The sequence below is a fragment of the Leptodactylus fuscus genome, chromosome 5, assembly GCF_031893055.1.
Source record: "Leptodactylus fuscus isolate aLepFus1 chromosome 5, aLepFus1.hap2, whole genome shotgun sequence".
NCBI lineage: Eukaryota > Metazoa > Chordata > Amphibia > Anura > Leptodactylidae > Leptodactylus > Leptodactylus fuscus.
This window is the reverse complement of record NC_134269.1, coordinates 65,566,420-65,582,533: the sequence shown is the minus strand read 5'-3', so window position 1 is coordinate 65,582,533 and position 16,114 is coordinate 65,566,420. Positions and strand designations below refer to the sequence as shown.

Here is a 16,114-nt window from a genome sequence, read left to right as displayed (position 1 = left end):
GCAGTTTAAATGCACAACTACATTGCTAATCTGTAACCAGTAGGCACATAAAGCATAAAAAACACACATACTGAGCTAGGTATATTTTTGAGGAATGCCAATATATAGGTACAGTCAACTGCGCTTTTCTATACAGTAAGAAAGTTTGTAAAATAAAACAGCCCAGCTGTGGTATGGGGGCCCAAGCATACATTTAACAAATATGCTGAGCGCAGTGCATATACTAAACATGCTGCAAACATTTACTTGCCTAAACCTATCATCGACAATAAATATCCTTTCCAGGGCCAAGTGGCTTGCTGGCACCCAGCCCCTTACCTTCTAGCATATATTATAGAATGTCCCAGCACTTCTTCTCATCTCAAGGGGGCTCATGAAAGACATTTTGCTGTCAATCAATAGTAAAGTAAAATATCACAGTACACCACACAAATCCAGTGGGGAATATATATGTACAGGATATTCAATAAATAAAGATGTTAAGGTGTAATCCACCTTCATCAGCGAATATCATACATGAGGAAGGATACTGGAAGCTTATGGATGCCCAAAATGAAGCAAAACCTTTCTGAGGAGTGGGAGTCATAAGTAGGATTAAGACAAAATTGAATACAGGTATATAAAGATAGTAGTATGTGTGGTTTATTAAGACTTTAGAATATCTAGTGTATTGTGTGCCACGCAGTGAGAAAATAAAAGATATCATTTAACTCTTTGGGTTCCATACATGAGATAAGTTTGATTTAAAGTGCTTTGTAAGGGCTAGTTCACACGGTGCAGGGGATGGCGTATTCTGGTCCTGATAGTGACGCGGCTTCCGACAGTCGTGGCTTCCCGCTCCTGAGTAGGCCCAAATGAAAGGGCCTAGTCCGGAGGGTGGTGTCGTGAGGCGGACGCCGGGGCTGAATCAACCACAGAGTCCGCCTGAAGAAAGGGCAGCTCGCTTCCTTTTTCCGTGATCGGGAACATACCGCTCACGGAAAAAAGGAAGCTAGTGCTCTACATAGATCTCTATTTGTGAGGGGGTTGATTCTGAGGAGAATTCAGCGTCAAAATCCGCCCTCTCTAGCCCCGTGTGAACTAGCCCTAAAAGAACAAATAACATATTGTGATACGACGGAGCATTGTGTCAAATGACAAACCCATTTATGTTACATCAGATCCACCAAGCTCTATCACATCTATAATATTAATGTTGCCTCATAGCTATATTAAACCTATTTAGGAGAAAAAAGGTACCTTTGTGAGGAAAATGGCCAATACTATGTATTACATAGTATAGAAAGAGTAACTGAAATCCTACAACTATGTGGAGTCTTGTAAGTTCCCTTAGAGAAATTTGACCTTGCAGATGTATAATCTTACACTTAACACAAGGAATACATGTGGTTGAAGCTTATCTTCTTCCATAGGTGTACTGTACATGTCAGCTGTATATTAACAGACTGATTTGTCAAAGTTGAGGTCAAGTGCAGAAGATTTGGATAGATAACTGATTTGACCAGCTTTTACTTCAACTAGTTAAAGTTTGACAGATCAACTTATTAAACTCCTACCTTTGGGTTGTGAGGGGGTATATAAGGGAAAATGGACAGCATCTTCATTCTGCCTTCCTGCATCACCTCCTGGCACCATGGGAAAAGGCTTCTACGTGACCAAGCTTGTGGCCTTTGTCTGCATCTTCTTTGCTATTGCTGCAGTGGCCACAGTAATAGCTCTGGCAGTTGTTTATGCGAATGAGAAGAACAACAATAAGGTAGAAAATGGAGGATCCACAACAACTACAACCAGCCGTCCGACCACCACCACTACAACCAGCACTCCGACCACCACATCAACGACCACAACCACCTCTAGTGGAACCAGATCAACAGTAAAACCTACAACCACAACTCCTGCATCCAATGAAGTATGGGATAAATATCGGCTTCCAGGACATTTAGTACCAGAACACTATGATGTTGACCTCAGACCTATTTTAACAAAAAATGCCGAAGGACTTTATATCTTTCATGGGGGCAGCAAAGCCTATTTCACATGTAAAACACCAACACGACATGTCATTATCCACAGTAACAAACTCAATTATACAGTGGATCCAGTGCTCACCGATGAAAATGACAATGAGATCAGCGCAAACAAATACTTTCTAGTGGAGAAGACCAATTATTTAGTACTACCTCTCAATGTACAACTGCAGGCTGGGACAAAGTATATACTTCACACTACATTTGTGGGGGAACTGGCAGATGATCTGGCAGGATTTTATCGCAGTGAATATGTAGAAGATGGCGAGACCAAGTAAGTATCAATATAATAATGATAAAAATAATAGGCACTCTATCTATCTATCTATCTATCTATTGCATATCATCAGTAGAAATTCAGAAATTCATGTATTTTGTTTTTATCCTTACTTATAATAGAGGAGTAACAATGTATGAGCTCCTCCAAGGAGCTTTGAAAATGGAGGAACAGGTAATTTCCTTGTAAGGGTGTCTTCTGGTCTCCACGGCGAAACCGTTTTATTTTTTTAACTGGACACAAAGTCGCATATGCAGGACTTTTTGTCCGGTTGTTTTGTAGCTTGTTTTTTGCTAGATTGGTTGACTTTTTCCATCTATACAATATTGAGGTACATTTTGCTTGTTGATCACTCAAAATGTGATGTTATATTTATATCGCAGCTATTATGATTGACTCCAGTATTTCTCATTATCATGTCTGTTCAATGACAGGATCATAGCCACTACACAGATGCAGGCTCCTGATGCTCGGAAGGCTTTCCCCTGCTTTGATGAGCCGGCATTGAAGGCTACTTTCAACATCACCCTCAGACATAAGCCAGATCATGTGGCACTGTCAAACATGAATCGTATAAGTAAGTGTTTACTGTTATGAAATGTATATAGAAAATTAAATAAAAACTCCCCAGTATACGCATTCAATTACTGAAAGTATATAAGGCTGAAATTTTGCTTAAGCATAGGTAAAAGTGATGAAGGAAGAATATACTGAATTAATATATATTAATATCTACTTAGCTGTAACAGGAATGTTTAGGTTAATTATATATTCAAATATTTTACCTAAAGGGGATTTTGGCCTATGTTTAGAATGATATATCAATATTAGATGTTAGAAGGGGGCCTGGGTCTCGGCAACCTAGCTGAAAAGTTGTTTGAGGGTGCTGTAGAACTTTACAATGAAAATATTGTGTCATCATAATTTCATTTGCGTAACAATCCTGAATGTTAAATTAATTTTCATTAAATATAGTCTATGTAAAAATTTGTTGTGCGCGATGATCTCATGGACTGCATTGAATGCTCACCCACAATGAAGAATAAATTGGCATACACATGTAAACGAGCGCTGTTTAGTTGACTACAGCAACCAATCTGAGCTCAGCTTGAGTATTGCAAATTGCTTTGGCAGAATGTAAGCGGAGTTGTAATTGGTTGCTAGGTTGATATGTTTTTGTGTTTGACAGTCTTCATAAATGCGGGCATGCCACATCTATATGTATACTTATAAAGTTCTGGACGCCCGTTAAACCATCTACAATAAAATATTTGTTGAGCTAGATTGTGTTGACTCAAATGATCTTGCTTCAGGTGAGATCACTGAACAGTTGGGGACTGAACAATGGATTATCTCTACGTTCGATAAGACTCCAAAGATGTCAACATATCTGGTGGCCTTTATAGTTTCTCAGTTTCACTCTGTTGGAGACGATAGGGTAAGTATATATTTTTGCTCGCATCAATTTACAATATATATACATAAAACTGATGCCAGAAATGAGCCCCACCGCACCCACTAAAACTGTCAAGTTTTAACAACACTTTTAAACAATGTTAATAGCTATTGCCAAAATTTCCAGTTTTTTTTATGCCAGAAGACTGATGCACTGCCCTTGATAAATTCCCTGATAGTGTTGACTATGTTTATTAATATTTTGCATCATATATTTCAGTATATTTACATAACGTTTCCTTCGCCTTTCATGCCGATATTCTGACTCCTACTTGATTCTGATTACCGGAGAGCATTGTATTGTAGAAGTACAGCTGATTCCTGGACAGTAAGGACACAACCAAGCCCTGTGCATAGAAGGAGCCCTGCATGATAGTACATGGACCATGTCTGTCTCTTTTAGTGTGAAGCCAGACTGTGTGAATAAATATATCGGCCCATAGAAGCTTCTCCCACCAGAATCTGATGACGTATGCACACCATTTTATTTTCTGTTGTATTCTTACAGAAAAACCCCTCTGTGTGCCTAAATATGGTAAAAGATTATCCCACATTTTGCTTTAGGCCTCATGTACACATCCATTTTTATCTTTAGTATTTTTACACTTCATTGTTGCATCAGGGTGTCAGTTTTTAAAGTGGTTTTCCCACAAAGTAAACTCAGCAGTACCTTTGTCTTGCACCCCATTCAACTTGAGGGCTGCCAGGCTGAGTGTGCACTGGACTCACTTCAAGTGCTGTACTTCGGCTATCTTCAGGCAAATAATAACTAATTTTTATTGACTGGCAGTAAAATCAGTGTTGTATATTAACCCCTGAATACTGGAAAGCTGATTCAATGACTTCTAAAGTAATACATATAGGCACTGATGCATATGCTAGGAAATGTTTAGTAATTTTCCTCTTGTACATCAATATACAGGTTAAAATCTGGGGCCGTAAAAGAGCAATTGTAGATGCGAATCAAGGAGAGTATGCACTGAATGTCACAAGGCCAATTTTGGAATTTTTTGAGCAATATTATAATGTTTCTTATCCTCTGCCAAAATCAGGTATGTGTATATATTGCATTTATGTACAATGGTGGTTTGCAATACAAATGTATATATAAAATTATAAAAAGGCATCCACAGAAATCAAAAAGTTTAATTCACCTAGTCCCAATGATTCTACTGGTGAACCATCCAGGAAGCTTTAAGAAAAAAAAATCAATTTCCTGCACAGATTCACGGACAGCAGATTTTACCTTTTGTATTGCAGGGGGTGAAATTGTAAACAAATCTGAAGCAAAATTGACTTACTGCAGATTAGTAAATCTATAGTATGACCTCAATTATGCTCAGATCTTCTCCCACTAAAACCTTATTCCCACGTATTGTATGATAAATTGCTATGGGTCTTCCATACAAAATCCACAATAAAAATTCTGTACAGAATTTCTTTTGCTATAATTCAAATATAAGTTTCTCTGCAGTTTCCCCATGACTTTCATCTATTGCACTGACAAGGCTGAATTTGTCAGGCAATACCGGAAGTAATAATTAAAATGCTGCAGGATTGAATCCCTACTACAGGTCAACTTCTACTGAAAGTTTTTTAAGTGGTATCTGAATTGGATTTGTTTAAGACTGCAGATTTTGCTGCGGTTTTTGGAGCCAAAGCCAGGAGTGAATTGAGCAGAAGGAACCCGAATGCTGATGTGAACCGGGCCTAAGGCTATGTTTGTAGAAAGTTGTGTGGTAAAATCTGTATTTTAACAATGAGGTCTCTCCCCTAGACCAGGTAGCCCTTCCAGACTTTGGTGCAGGAGCCATGGAGAACTGGGGACTTGTAACATACAGAGACACAGCACTTCTTTATGACATTCAGGAATCTTCCATTACTAACAAGGAGAGGGTGCTTACTATAATAGCCCATGAGCTTGCACATCAGGTTGGCTATCATATTAATATTTTTTTATGATATGTTGTCCTTGTGTACTTGACTATTAGTGAATTCTATGAAGGTATCAAACCCCCTTCCATATACTAGAGGCCACATGGTAACTTGTGTCACATGACGGCACGTTTCTGGCGTGCAACTTACTGTCACACAACTATTTTCCAACTGCAGTTTGAATCACCAAATTACCAAATCACAGATATGTTGCTCATGAGTTATAATATTTTATACAACCTGAGACCAACAGACTCCCAACAGGGATTCTTTACAGCTGTCAGATACATATTAGATGCAGGTTACAATACACTCACATTGAAAATCATTAGATACAATGTCACAATGTGACACGTAGCTGTATAGCCTGAACCATAAACAAAAATTTGACAGTACTATTCCTATAAACATCTATGTGTGCAAAGTTAATCCACAATAAGGTTAGGGCTACACATAGACGTGCTGTGTGACAGAAAGTCTTAGACAAGTCATAGGACCAAAAATATCGGCGCCACATGATTCCTATTTGCTTTTGTCTGACTTTTTAGAGCTGAGATTTGGCTCACGAATCACAAACATGTCACATGCTAGTCAAAAGTCCCGCTTGCATTTTGACCTATGACTAGAAAGACCCATGCAACTGGCAACTAAACATCCAAGAAAATTATATTTTTTGCATGTTATAGTCTTGTAATGTCATGCATAGCAATAAGTCCAAAATAACAATCATTGGTCGTGATGTTTCATGATCTTTATGTTGGACAACACTTGTCACCATGTAGGGCTGGCTAGATACACCATTTGATTTAGGTAACTCTCACATATCTATGTGTAGGGGTGGGTTTAAATGCTTAGTTTCTGCTCACAGACTCCCTTTAAAGTCGGTTAAAGGGTTTATCCTTAGGATAGACCATAAGTATGCAATCAGTGGGGGACCACATGTTGGCACAGATCAGCTGTACAGGGCAATTTCTGGTACCCATGCTATACACAATACTTGGACAAAAGCAGAAAGCTTTGTGTCCTGTGCAGTGACCAGGTGGGTGCCCATTAAAGTCATTGGGAGCTGAGCTGCAGTGATGGCATCTGGCTCCTATACAGGTGACAGAGTTTTTTGCTTCTGGCACTGAACTGCCCCTACCAATCTGGTATTTATGGCCTATTCTAAGGATAAACCATAAATACCAGTCAGGTATTTATGGCCTATCTTAAGGATAGGCCATAAAAACCTCATCCCTGGAAAACCCTTTAAAGTCAAGTGCATCAAAACTTACAATTTAAGGTCCGACAGCTACTGTCCACTGCTATTGTCCGTTCAAAATCTTGTGTCGGACATCTTTGAGAACGGACAGTTAAGGACAGACACGGAGTGTAAAAGAACGCACCCGATGTCCATTTAAATCAATTCAAAATGTCATGGACACAGCTAGTGTCCGATGCTAATGTCCACACAAGATTTTGAACGGACATTAGCAGCGGACACTAGCTGTCAGACACCAACGGTAGTGTGAACGCCCCCTTAGATTATCTGTTATACACCATGGTAACAATGATCACTTCTCTTACTTTTGTAGTGGTTTGGCAATCTTGTGACAATTCGATGGTGGAATGATCTGTGGCTGAATGAAGGTTTTGCCTCTTATGTGGAATATTTAGGAGCCGACTATGCAGAGCCCACCTGGAATATAGTAAGTTATGATTTTCTTGCAATAGCATAACAAATCTGGATGAGAGACAGCCATGAAGACTGAACAACAAAAAGGACTGTCCCACAGTCAACATTTATCATCTATGCAAATGATATGTGATATTAGTTTTATTGTTGGGACCTACACTGATCACTTCAATGGGGGTCTGAAACCCCCTAACCATTTCTCTTTACTGCACAAACACAGTGAGGAGAAGATGAATTGAACAGTGATCAAGTATGCACATTACTCCTTCAAAGTCTATGACGGAGATAGCTAAGCTATATATGATCTCTATCAATCCCATAGACTTTAAAAGGAGACACTGCATGTATGGGCAACCACCACTCCATTATAATTTCTTATTGCAATTGTGCCTTTATTAGCAGTGGGGCCTTGGAACCCTCATTGCAGAGATCAGTGAAGGTCCCAGCAATACAGTCCTCAGAGGACTGACATACTGTATATCACCTATCCTGTTGATGTGTTATAAAGGTTGAATGTAGATATATCCTTTTACAAACAAAGTTAGTGAAATAAAACTTAACTTTGTGAGTATACCTTCCATATATATTGTGGATGTTTTCTGGCTACAGACAAAACTATAATAATATAATATACTCAGAATAAATAAAAAGATAGATAGATAGATAGATAGATAGATAGATAGATAGATAGATAGACAGCTCAGTCTGTCTATCTGAATTATAATATTACATACTGTAGCTAAAGATCAATGAATAACATGGCTGAATAGACTATTGGTCTGCATGTTGGGGGACTGCTTTTGACAATGCTACTTGGACTCGAGTGAATATGCCATAGAGGCAGACCATGCAACTTGTATGTGGCTCATGGAGTGAAAGTACCCAAACCTGGTTTGTTTAATCTCCTTTCCTATAAGATGGCAAAGACAAGTGCAGACTCACCTCTCCAGTAACTGCAGTGTTATCTCACACAGGAGTGGGGAATTGATACAAGGGTCATGAAAATGGTATACAGTAGAAGAGGAATCAAACACCAGGCCCTTTTGTCCTGGGTGGGAAACCCTGACATAATAATGGGCTAGGACAATTTTGATCTATACCATCCACACCACTGGCTATGCCACTATGTCATTTAGCTCCTGCAGATATAACCGGAACTCCCACCAGTATTCTTTAGGCTACGGTACAGGAGAATGTGTTATATTTCTCATAAAAAAAGAAAAGAAAAAAGAAAAAAATGCAGGGCACTTGCTATGGTAGCAAGCTTGATAAAATGCCTTTAGGGCACAAAACCATCGTTGCTTTGCATGTCTTCCAGGCATACCTCCTCTATGTACTGACTTTTTACTAAAGATGCAATAAAGTATTTCTGTGAGTTTTAAAGACACCTGGTGAGTGCACTGCATTTTTTTCTTTTCTTTTTTATGTGTTATCTGTGCTATATTGCAGTTGAGCACCACCTTATCCTAAGTAGGAGCGTCTACTATCTGACCACAGCTCCTAGTCTCGCATATTTAAAGTCTCTTTTTTTTCTAATTAATACCTGTTAATGCAGTAGTGCTACCTTTTGCTATTTTCTACGTGTCATAATTCTGCATAACATAATACAGGACACTAAAAACTAAAAATCATGTATTTGTCCATAATGATATGTCATGTATACATATATGTGAGATCCATAATAACTAGTATGTTGGTCTTCACTGACTGTTGCAATCCCCAACACAACCACAAATGAAAGGAATTGGTTTGCTGATTAAGGAAAAATAACATACTGTCCTAATAAAGCTTTGTTGTCACAATTACAGAAAGACCTGATCGTGCTTTATGATATCCACCGAGTGATGGCTGTTGATGCTTTAGCCTCTTCTCATCCACTCACATCAAGGGAAGAAGATGTGAACTCTCCATCTGAAATAAGTGCACTTTTTGATTCCATCACTTACAGTAAGGTAAATTGTTTAACATACTTAAGCACACACATGCATACACTTGTTTTACATTGGCATCTTCCTGTCCTGTGCCTTTCCTATAACTCTCATGATTCCTTGGTCTGCACTCAGAGCTGACTCACTCCCCCCTCACACACTCTCCCTTCCTGTTTCCCTAGTTAGTAGAGATGACCGAACACTAAAATGTTCGAGGTTCGAAATTCGATTCGAACAGCCGCTCACTGTTCGAGTGTTCGAACGGGTTTCGAACCCCATTATAGTCTATGGGGAACATATACTCGTTAAGGGGGAAACCCAAATCCGTGTCTGGAGGGTCACCAAGTCCACTATGACACCCCAGGAAATGATACCAACACTCTGGAATGACACTGGGACAGCAGGGGAAGCATGTCTGGGGGCATAAAAGTCACTTTATTTCATGGAAATCCCTGTCAGCTTGCGATTTTCGCAAGCTAACTTTTCCCCATAGGAATGCATTGGACAGCGCTGATTGGCCAGAGTACGGAACTCGACCAATCAGCGCTGGCTCTGCTGGAGGAGGCAGAGTCTAAGATCGCTCCACACCAGTCTCCATTCAGGTCCGACCTTAGACTCCGCCTCCTCCGGCAGAGCCAGCGCTGATTGGCCGAAGGCTGGCCAATGCATTCCTATGCGAATGCAGAGACTTAACAGTGCTGAGCCAGTTCTGCTCAACTACACCGTGTGCCGGTCAGCCCATCTGATATAGCAGAGCCGAGTGTGCTAAGCACACACATTCAGCTCTACTTCATCGGACTAATAGAATGCATTGGCCAGCGCTGATTGGCTAGAGTACGGAATTCGACCAATCAGCGCTGGCTCTGCTGGAGGAGGCGGAGTCTAAGATCGCTCCACACCAGTCTCCATTCAGGTCCGACCTTAGACTCCGCCTCCTCCGGCAGAGCCAGCGCTGATTGGCCGAAAGCTGGCCAATGCATTCCTATGCGAATGCAGAGACTTAGCAGTGCTGAGCCAGTTCTGCTCAACTACACCGTGTGCCGGTCAGCCCATCAGATGTAGCAGAGCCAAGTGTGCACACTGGGCTCTGCTACATCTGATGTAGCAGAGCCAAGTGTGCACACTCGGCTCTGCTATATCAGATGGGCTGACCGGCACACGGTGTAGTTGAGCAGAACTGGCTCAGCACTGCTAAGTCTCTGCAGTAGCAGGCTCTGCTACGTCAGATGTAGCAGAGCCGAGTGTGCACACTCGGCACACAGTGTAGTTGAGCAGAACTGGCTCAGCACTGCTAAGTCTCTGCAATCCCATAGGAATGCATTGGCCAGCCTTCGGCCAATCAGCGCTGGCTCTGCCGGAGGAGGCGGAGTCTAAGGTCGGACCTGAATGGAGACTGGTGTGGAGCGATCTTAGACTCCGCCTCCTCCAGCAGAGCCAGCGCTGATTGGTCGAGTTCCGTACTCTGGCCGATCAGCGCTGTCCAATGCATTCCTATTGGAAAAAGTTTATGTCACAAAAATCACAATTACACACCCGATAGAGCCCCAAAAAGTTATTTTTAATAACATTTCTACCTAAATAAAGGTTATCCCTAGCTATCCCTGCCTGTACAGCTATCCCTGTCTCTTAGTCACAAAGTTCACATTCTCATATGACCCGGATTTGAAATCCACTATTCGTCTAAAATGGAGGTCACCTGATTTCGGCAGCCAATGACTTTTTCCGATTTTTTTCGATGCCTCCGGTGTCGTAGTTCCTGTCCCACCTCCCCTGCGCTGTTATTGGTGCGCCAGGGAAGGTGGGAGGGGAATCAAATTTTTTTGGAGTTTGCCACGTGATGTTCAATTCGAATCGAACACATCGAACAGCCTGATATCCGATCGAACATGTGTTCGATAGAACACTGTTCGCTCATCTCTACTAGTTAGCCATTACATACTCAGCGGCCATCTTTAATCTCCAAGTTCTAGTAAGTTGAAAAATTTTAGCCTAAACTAGATACATCACATTGCACCAAAGAAGCGCCATATTGTGCCAAAGGTGCACCACATTTATACCAGCATATAGTTGTAACCACAATAGTAAATATGGATGACTGACTAGCTCCTTAGCCTGCCTCTACTCTCCCTGCCCAGTGGCACAGTGACTAGAACATGTCATCTAACTTTTATGTTTGGAGAAAACCTACCATTTGGTTATGAATTTGGTTAAGTGAAAAATCTTAAATTAAGTCATAAAGGCAGGTAGTCGAATACTGGACCAAGTCTGTATATTAAAAAGCTTTACACATTCATGCCCACCTAAATGGAAGTCACAGCAGAGCTTCTCTTAATGGTAGGCAGTACCATACTTTGTCCCTGTCCCAGAGTATTATCAAGTGTTCACAGCAGGGTTTCCCCCTCCCTGTATCAATGTGTCTGAAGACATCACTGCTGTGCATGTTCTGCTTTTATTATCAGTCGGTGATCATCTCTAGCAGGACATGGAGCTGGATGATATCAGAGACAGACTGACATTGCTAAGACTTGAAATCCTAGTCACCAGGGCTGATTCTGTAGCCACTTCCTGCATTAGACACACATTAGATGACATCCGTCATAAAACACATAAAAAGAAAATGGCTTATCTATCATTATCAGTTTCATATTGCACTTGCATTTATTTCAGGGTGCATCAGTTATTCGGATGTTGTCCACATTTCTCACTGAAGACCTCTTTGTAAAGGGACTACGTGTAAGTACCAGCCGCTGATCAGATGATATTGCTATGGGCCTCCATGTATGCTGCTCCTTTATTTGTCTACCATGGATAAGCTATACACCTGTCATGGCTATCTGCTATATGCATGCAATGATGGCTATAACTACCATACTAGGAGACTCAGAGGCCATATAAGGGTTTTGCATCAAAAGCCATTTAAAATGAAGGTAATGTAATACTAATGTGTAAAAGTGCGTGAGAAGTAAAGCTAAAATGTTTGTAAACTGCTAAGGACTCATGGACACTTTCACATTGTAGCTCTGTATGGTTCAGATCCATAATGGAGCACCCACAGAAATATAAGGGCCCATACTGTACCTATTCTAGTTTTGTATAGATTTTCAAGTATGACTTTGTGTACTGTCATATTAGCTCCATGTATAGTGCACCAGACATCTTATTATTCAGATGTCAGTCTTAACCCAATTTTCTGCTTCCTTTCCTAGGACTACCTCAACAAATTTGCCTATGAAAATACAGTGTATACTAATCTGTGGGATTCCTTACAAGAAGTAAGTTTAGATAAATGATCCATTTCTTATATTGTCTATTTGTGCATACAACAGGAAGGGATTTTCAGCTGTATCTCATAAAGAGGGTCCACTTTCATGCAAATATATGAAAGGTTTTGAGTGTGACGGCTTATTCACACAAGCAAGTTTCTTAGTCATTGCCTTTTAGGGTTGCAGCATCCCGATAGTTGGCTACACGTACAGTTTTACTTTTCCCAACAATAAGAACTGATTCTCTTTTTTGAACAGTACTATATATTATAGCGACAATGCAAAACAATTATTTTTTATTTTCAAATGTAGTAAAACTTTGAAAGAAAACTACAAATTTGGTATCAATGTAATTTTATCTATCCAGTTATCAAGCTGTTTGTGTGGCATGGCGCAAAATTTAAAACATAAAAAAAAATGGTAGAATTGCTGCATTTTTCCTTTTCCTACGTGAAGGAGTTAATAAAAGGTCATCAATTATATATATGTACTCCGAAATGATGCTGCCTTACAACATGTCCTGCAAAAAATAGGCCCTTATACATTTACATAGGTGGAAAAATAAAAAAGTTATGACTTGATGTGCAATGATGGAAAAAAACATTAAAAAATGGTTTGGTCATTAAGGATCAAAATAGGCAGGTCTTAAACGGGCTTAAATGGTAAACTGGTTACCTGCATTTTACAGTCAATGAGCAAAATACATGAACAAAAATACATCATGCTGCAAGTTACCTTAAGTTCACACTAGCGTTCAAGTCTCCACATGAGACTCCATCACACATTCTCCTTAAAATTAGTGGAGAGAAAAATCCTGCAAGGAGGTCTTTTCTGTCAACCATTTCCGTCAGAAATCAAGCAGATACCCGGAGGACCTCAATATAGTCTGCGGTTTCCACATATAACCACTTTTTAAACACACAGAGTTTCCCCATGAGGACATAAAGGACAGAAACCTGAACGCTAGGGTGCACCAAGTGTAAGTGGTTAGTGTCAGTGGCTTGTACAGGAGAATCACCTGCCCTTCATAGAGTCTGAGAGATCTTTAGTTTGTCTTTTAGTTAATCTTTAGCTATGTCACAAGTGGTAATGTAATGAGAAAACAGAATTCACTAAACAGGTGCTATTTTCTATTGCTTGTGTATTATGAGAAACAGACTGAAACACATCTAAGCCAAAAACAACATGAATGGCCCACATAGACAATGAACACAAATGTTTCCTTTTTGGATCAGCGACCTTCTGCTCTTTATTTTAGGCCTATGAACATGAAACACATGATGTTACCCTTCCAGCCTCAATCGAAGAGATCATGAACACATGGGTCTTGCAGATGGGTTTCCCAGTGGTGACAATAAATACAGCAGATGGATCTATAACACAGAAACATTTTCTTCTAGATCCCAATTCCACAGTCACTGCTGAATCTCCATATAAGTAAGATGAGTTTTATAAGGAAAATTATTCTTATCTGACAATGTACATGTGACTAGCTGAACTGCTTTATCCAGTTGTTCTGGAGTTGTTGGATGCAGTAGCCACATGGTGAGTTTATGGGGCTGATGTACGGTGAGTCGGGGGAGCCATGTACACGTTAAACCAAGACTGCCAGACTGATGTTAAAAATAAGGCAGGATCATTTTTTAATATAAAAATTCCAATCTTATTTCAAAATGGCCCCTTATGGGCCAGCTAAAAGACAGCAATCCCAGAAAATCCCTATAAATCTGGTCTTCTTTAATTTTGCTCTTTGCACATTGGAACACAAATTTATATAACAATACAAATTTAGAAACAATCCTGGAGAGTTTTGCAATTTTTAATTTGCATTTTATATCAGTATGTCAAAGTTTTCAAGAGATCTGATTGTAGTCAATGAATGGGAATCTGATCCTGTTATATGAAAAGTGTGATAAAAAAGTGAGGACGTGGCTTTGCTGGAAAGGGATATGACTTTCCCTAAAGGAGTGTTGCATAAGATGCCATAATGCGACCAGAATTGTGGCAGAAAATTGTATTGCAAGGTTAGACAGCTAAGGGGTGATAAAAGGTTAGAGGAGAATGTTTTATAAGAGCAAGTTTTAAATTCAGTTTTTTTGGATTCTGCGTTGGTGGAATTTGCCCCAAGTTTATAAAATAAATAAAAAAGTTGGCACACTATTAAGTCTAACACTATTTCTGTTCTGAGATATTACTAAACTTCCTACTGTACTTTCTCCTAAAAAGTTGCATTGATAAATCTGGTATAAATAATACCAAACAGCACAAGGCCCACTTTTCCATCCACTCTTCAAATATGGAGGAAACCCTTTATCTGCAACTTTTTGATGCCAGTATTCTGGAGTACAGGACTTCATACCTTCCTCCTAAGAAGTCTTTCACATAAACTACTTTTATGTCCATATAAAAAAAAAAAACAGACATCACATGGACAGTACATACATCTATTATAGTCGTTTAGTCAACGGTCCCTGAGCTACATGCATTACTTTAATCTCACGTGCTTTCTAGACTTGCCCATGCAGGTCTATGGGGCACAATAATAAAAGGATTAAACATGGATGCTATCTCTGTGCCATCCTTTTTTCACGGATTAGAAAGGGGATTTTTCGTAATTTTTTGTGGATGAAAACTGAGTGACACACAGAAGCAAATAAAAATTGACACAGAACTGACATGAATGAAAAATGGATCTCCGCTTGGGTATTCCACAGTCATCCCTATTTACAGCTTGCAAGATGAATCATTTGTATGAAACCAGACTTACAGAATCAGCCACTATGATACATTTGTTGTATTTTTAGACTGCTGAAGTTTATACTGCCTGAATAGTAGATAGAATTGATAATTTTACTATAAAGTTCTCTATTTGTAGCACTTTTTTATGTCTAACTTTATCTTAAATCTTTTTCAGATATATATGGTATGTTCCCATTTCTTACATCACCAAAACATCTGATTTAAGAAATGTCTGGCTAAGTAATCAAAGAGGTAAGAACGTTGTATAACGTTATGATGCTACTTTTTTCTTTATAAGCTATATAGTTTGCAGTGTTGCACTTGAATTTAGAATAATACCTGGCTTATTTAGAAAACTGCATTGAATTATATATTTTCTGTATATATATATATATATATATATGCAATATATGAAAATTGCAATAAAAAATTGACGGCATGCTTTTGCTGTAAAGGGGTGTGATTTTTGTTAAAGGGATGCTGCATAAGATGCCACAATGTCACCCATATCGTGGCATAAAATTGTAGTGCGATAAACTTGGAGGCGATATGCGAGCAATCTTGTGCAGACCATGAGCGTAGCTTTATGTGTCACATAAATGAGAATTCACTGTTATGTTCCATTTCAGACACAAATACTGAGTTTCGAATAACTGGAGACAACTGGTTACTTGCAAACATTGATGTGACTGGATACTACAGAGTTAACTATGATGATGGAAACTGGAACAGATTGTTTAACCAGCTGGAGACTAACCTTACTGTGAGTATTATCAGTACATGGGAAGGTTGGTGATACACAAGATACTACAGTG

At 39.5% G+C, this 16,114-nt stretch overlaps 1 protein-coding gene across 1 annotated transcript in view; it reads left to right on the top strand.

The window, feature by feature from the left end:
* The first annotated feature begins 1,633 nt into the window (after positions 1-1,633).
* Positions 1,634-16,114, top strand: part of LOC142204499 (aminopeptidase N-like) — a 28,776-nt gene continuing 14,295 nt past the window's right edge. Inside the window, exons 1-12 of the mRNA XM_075275813.1 lie at positions 1,634-2,301; positions 2,739-2,881; positions 3,618-3,748; positions 4,670-4,811; positions 5,537-5,691; positions 7,269-7,382; positions 9,178-9,321; positions 11,965-12,030; positions 12,504-12,569; positions 13,819-13,997; positions 15,475-15,551; positions 15,929-16,062. Of these exons, the coding sequence (XP_075131914.1) occupies positions 1,634-2,301; positions 2,739-2,881; positions 3,618-3,748; positions 4,670-4,811; positions 5,537-5,691; positions 7,269-7,382; positions 9,178-9,321; positions 11,965-12,030; positions 12,504-12,569; positions 13,819-13,997; positions 15,475-15,551; positions 15,929-16,062 (2,019 nt within the window). The remainder of the gene's footprint in view (positions 2,302-2,738; positions 2,882-3,617; positions 3,749-4,669; positions 4,812-5,536; positions 5,692-7,268; positions 7,383-9,177; positions 9,322-11,964; positions 12,031-12,503; positions 12,570-13,818; positions 13,998-15,474; positions 15,552-15,928; positions 16,063-16,114) is intronic.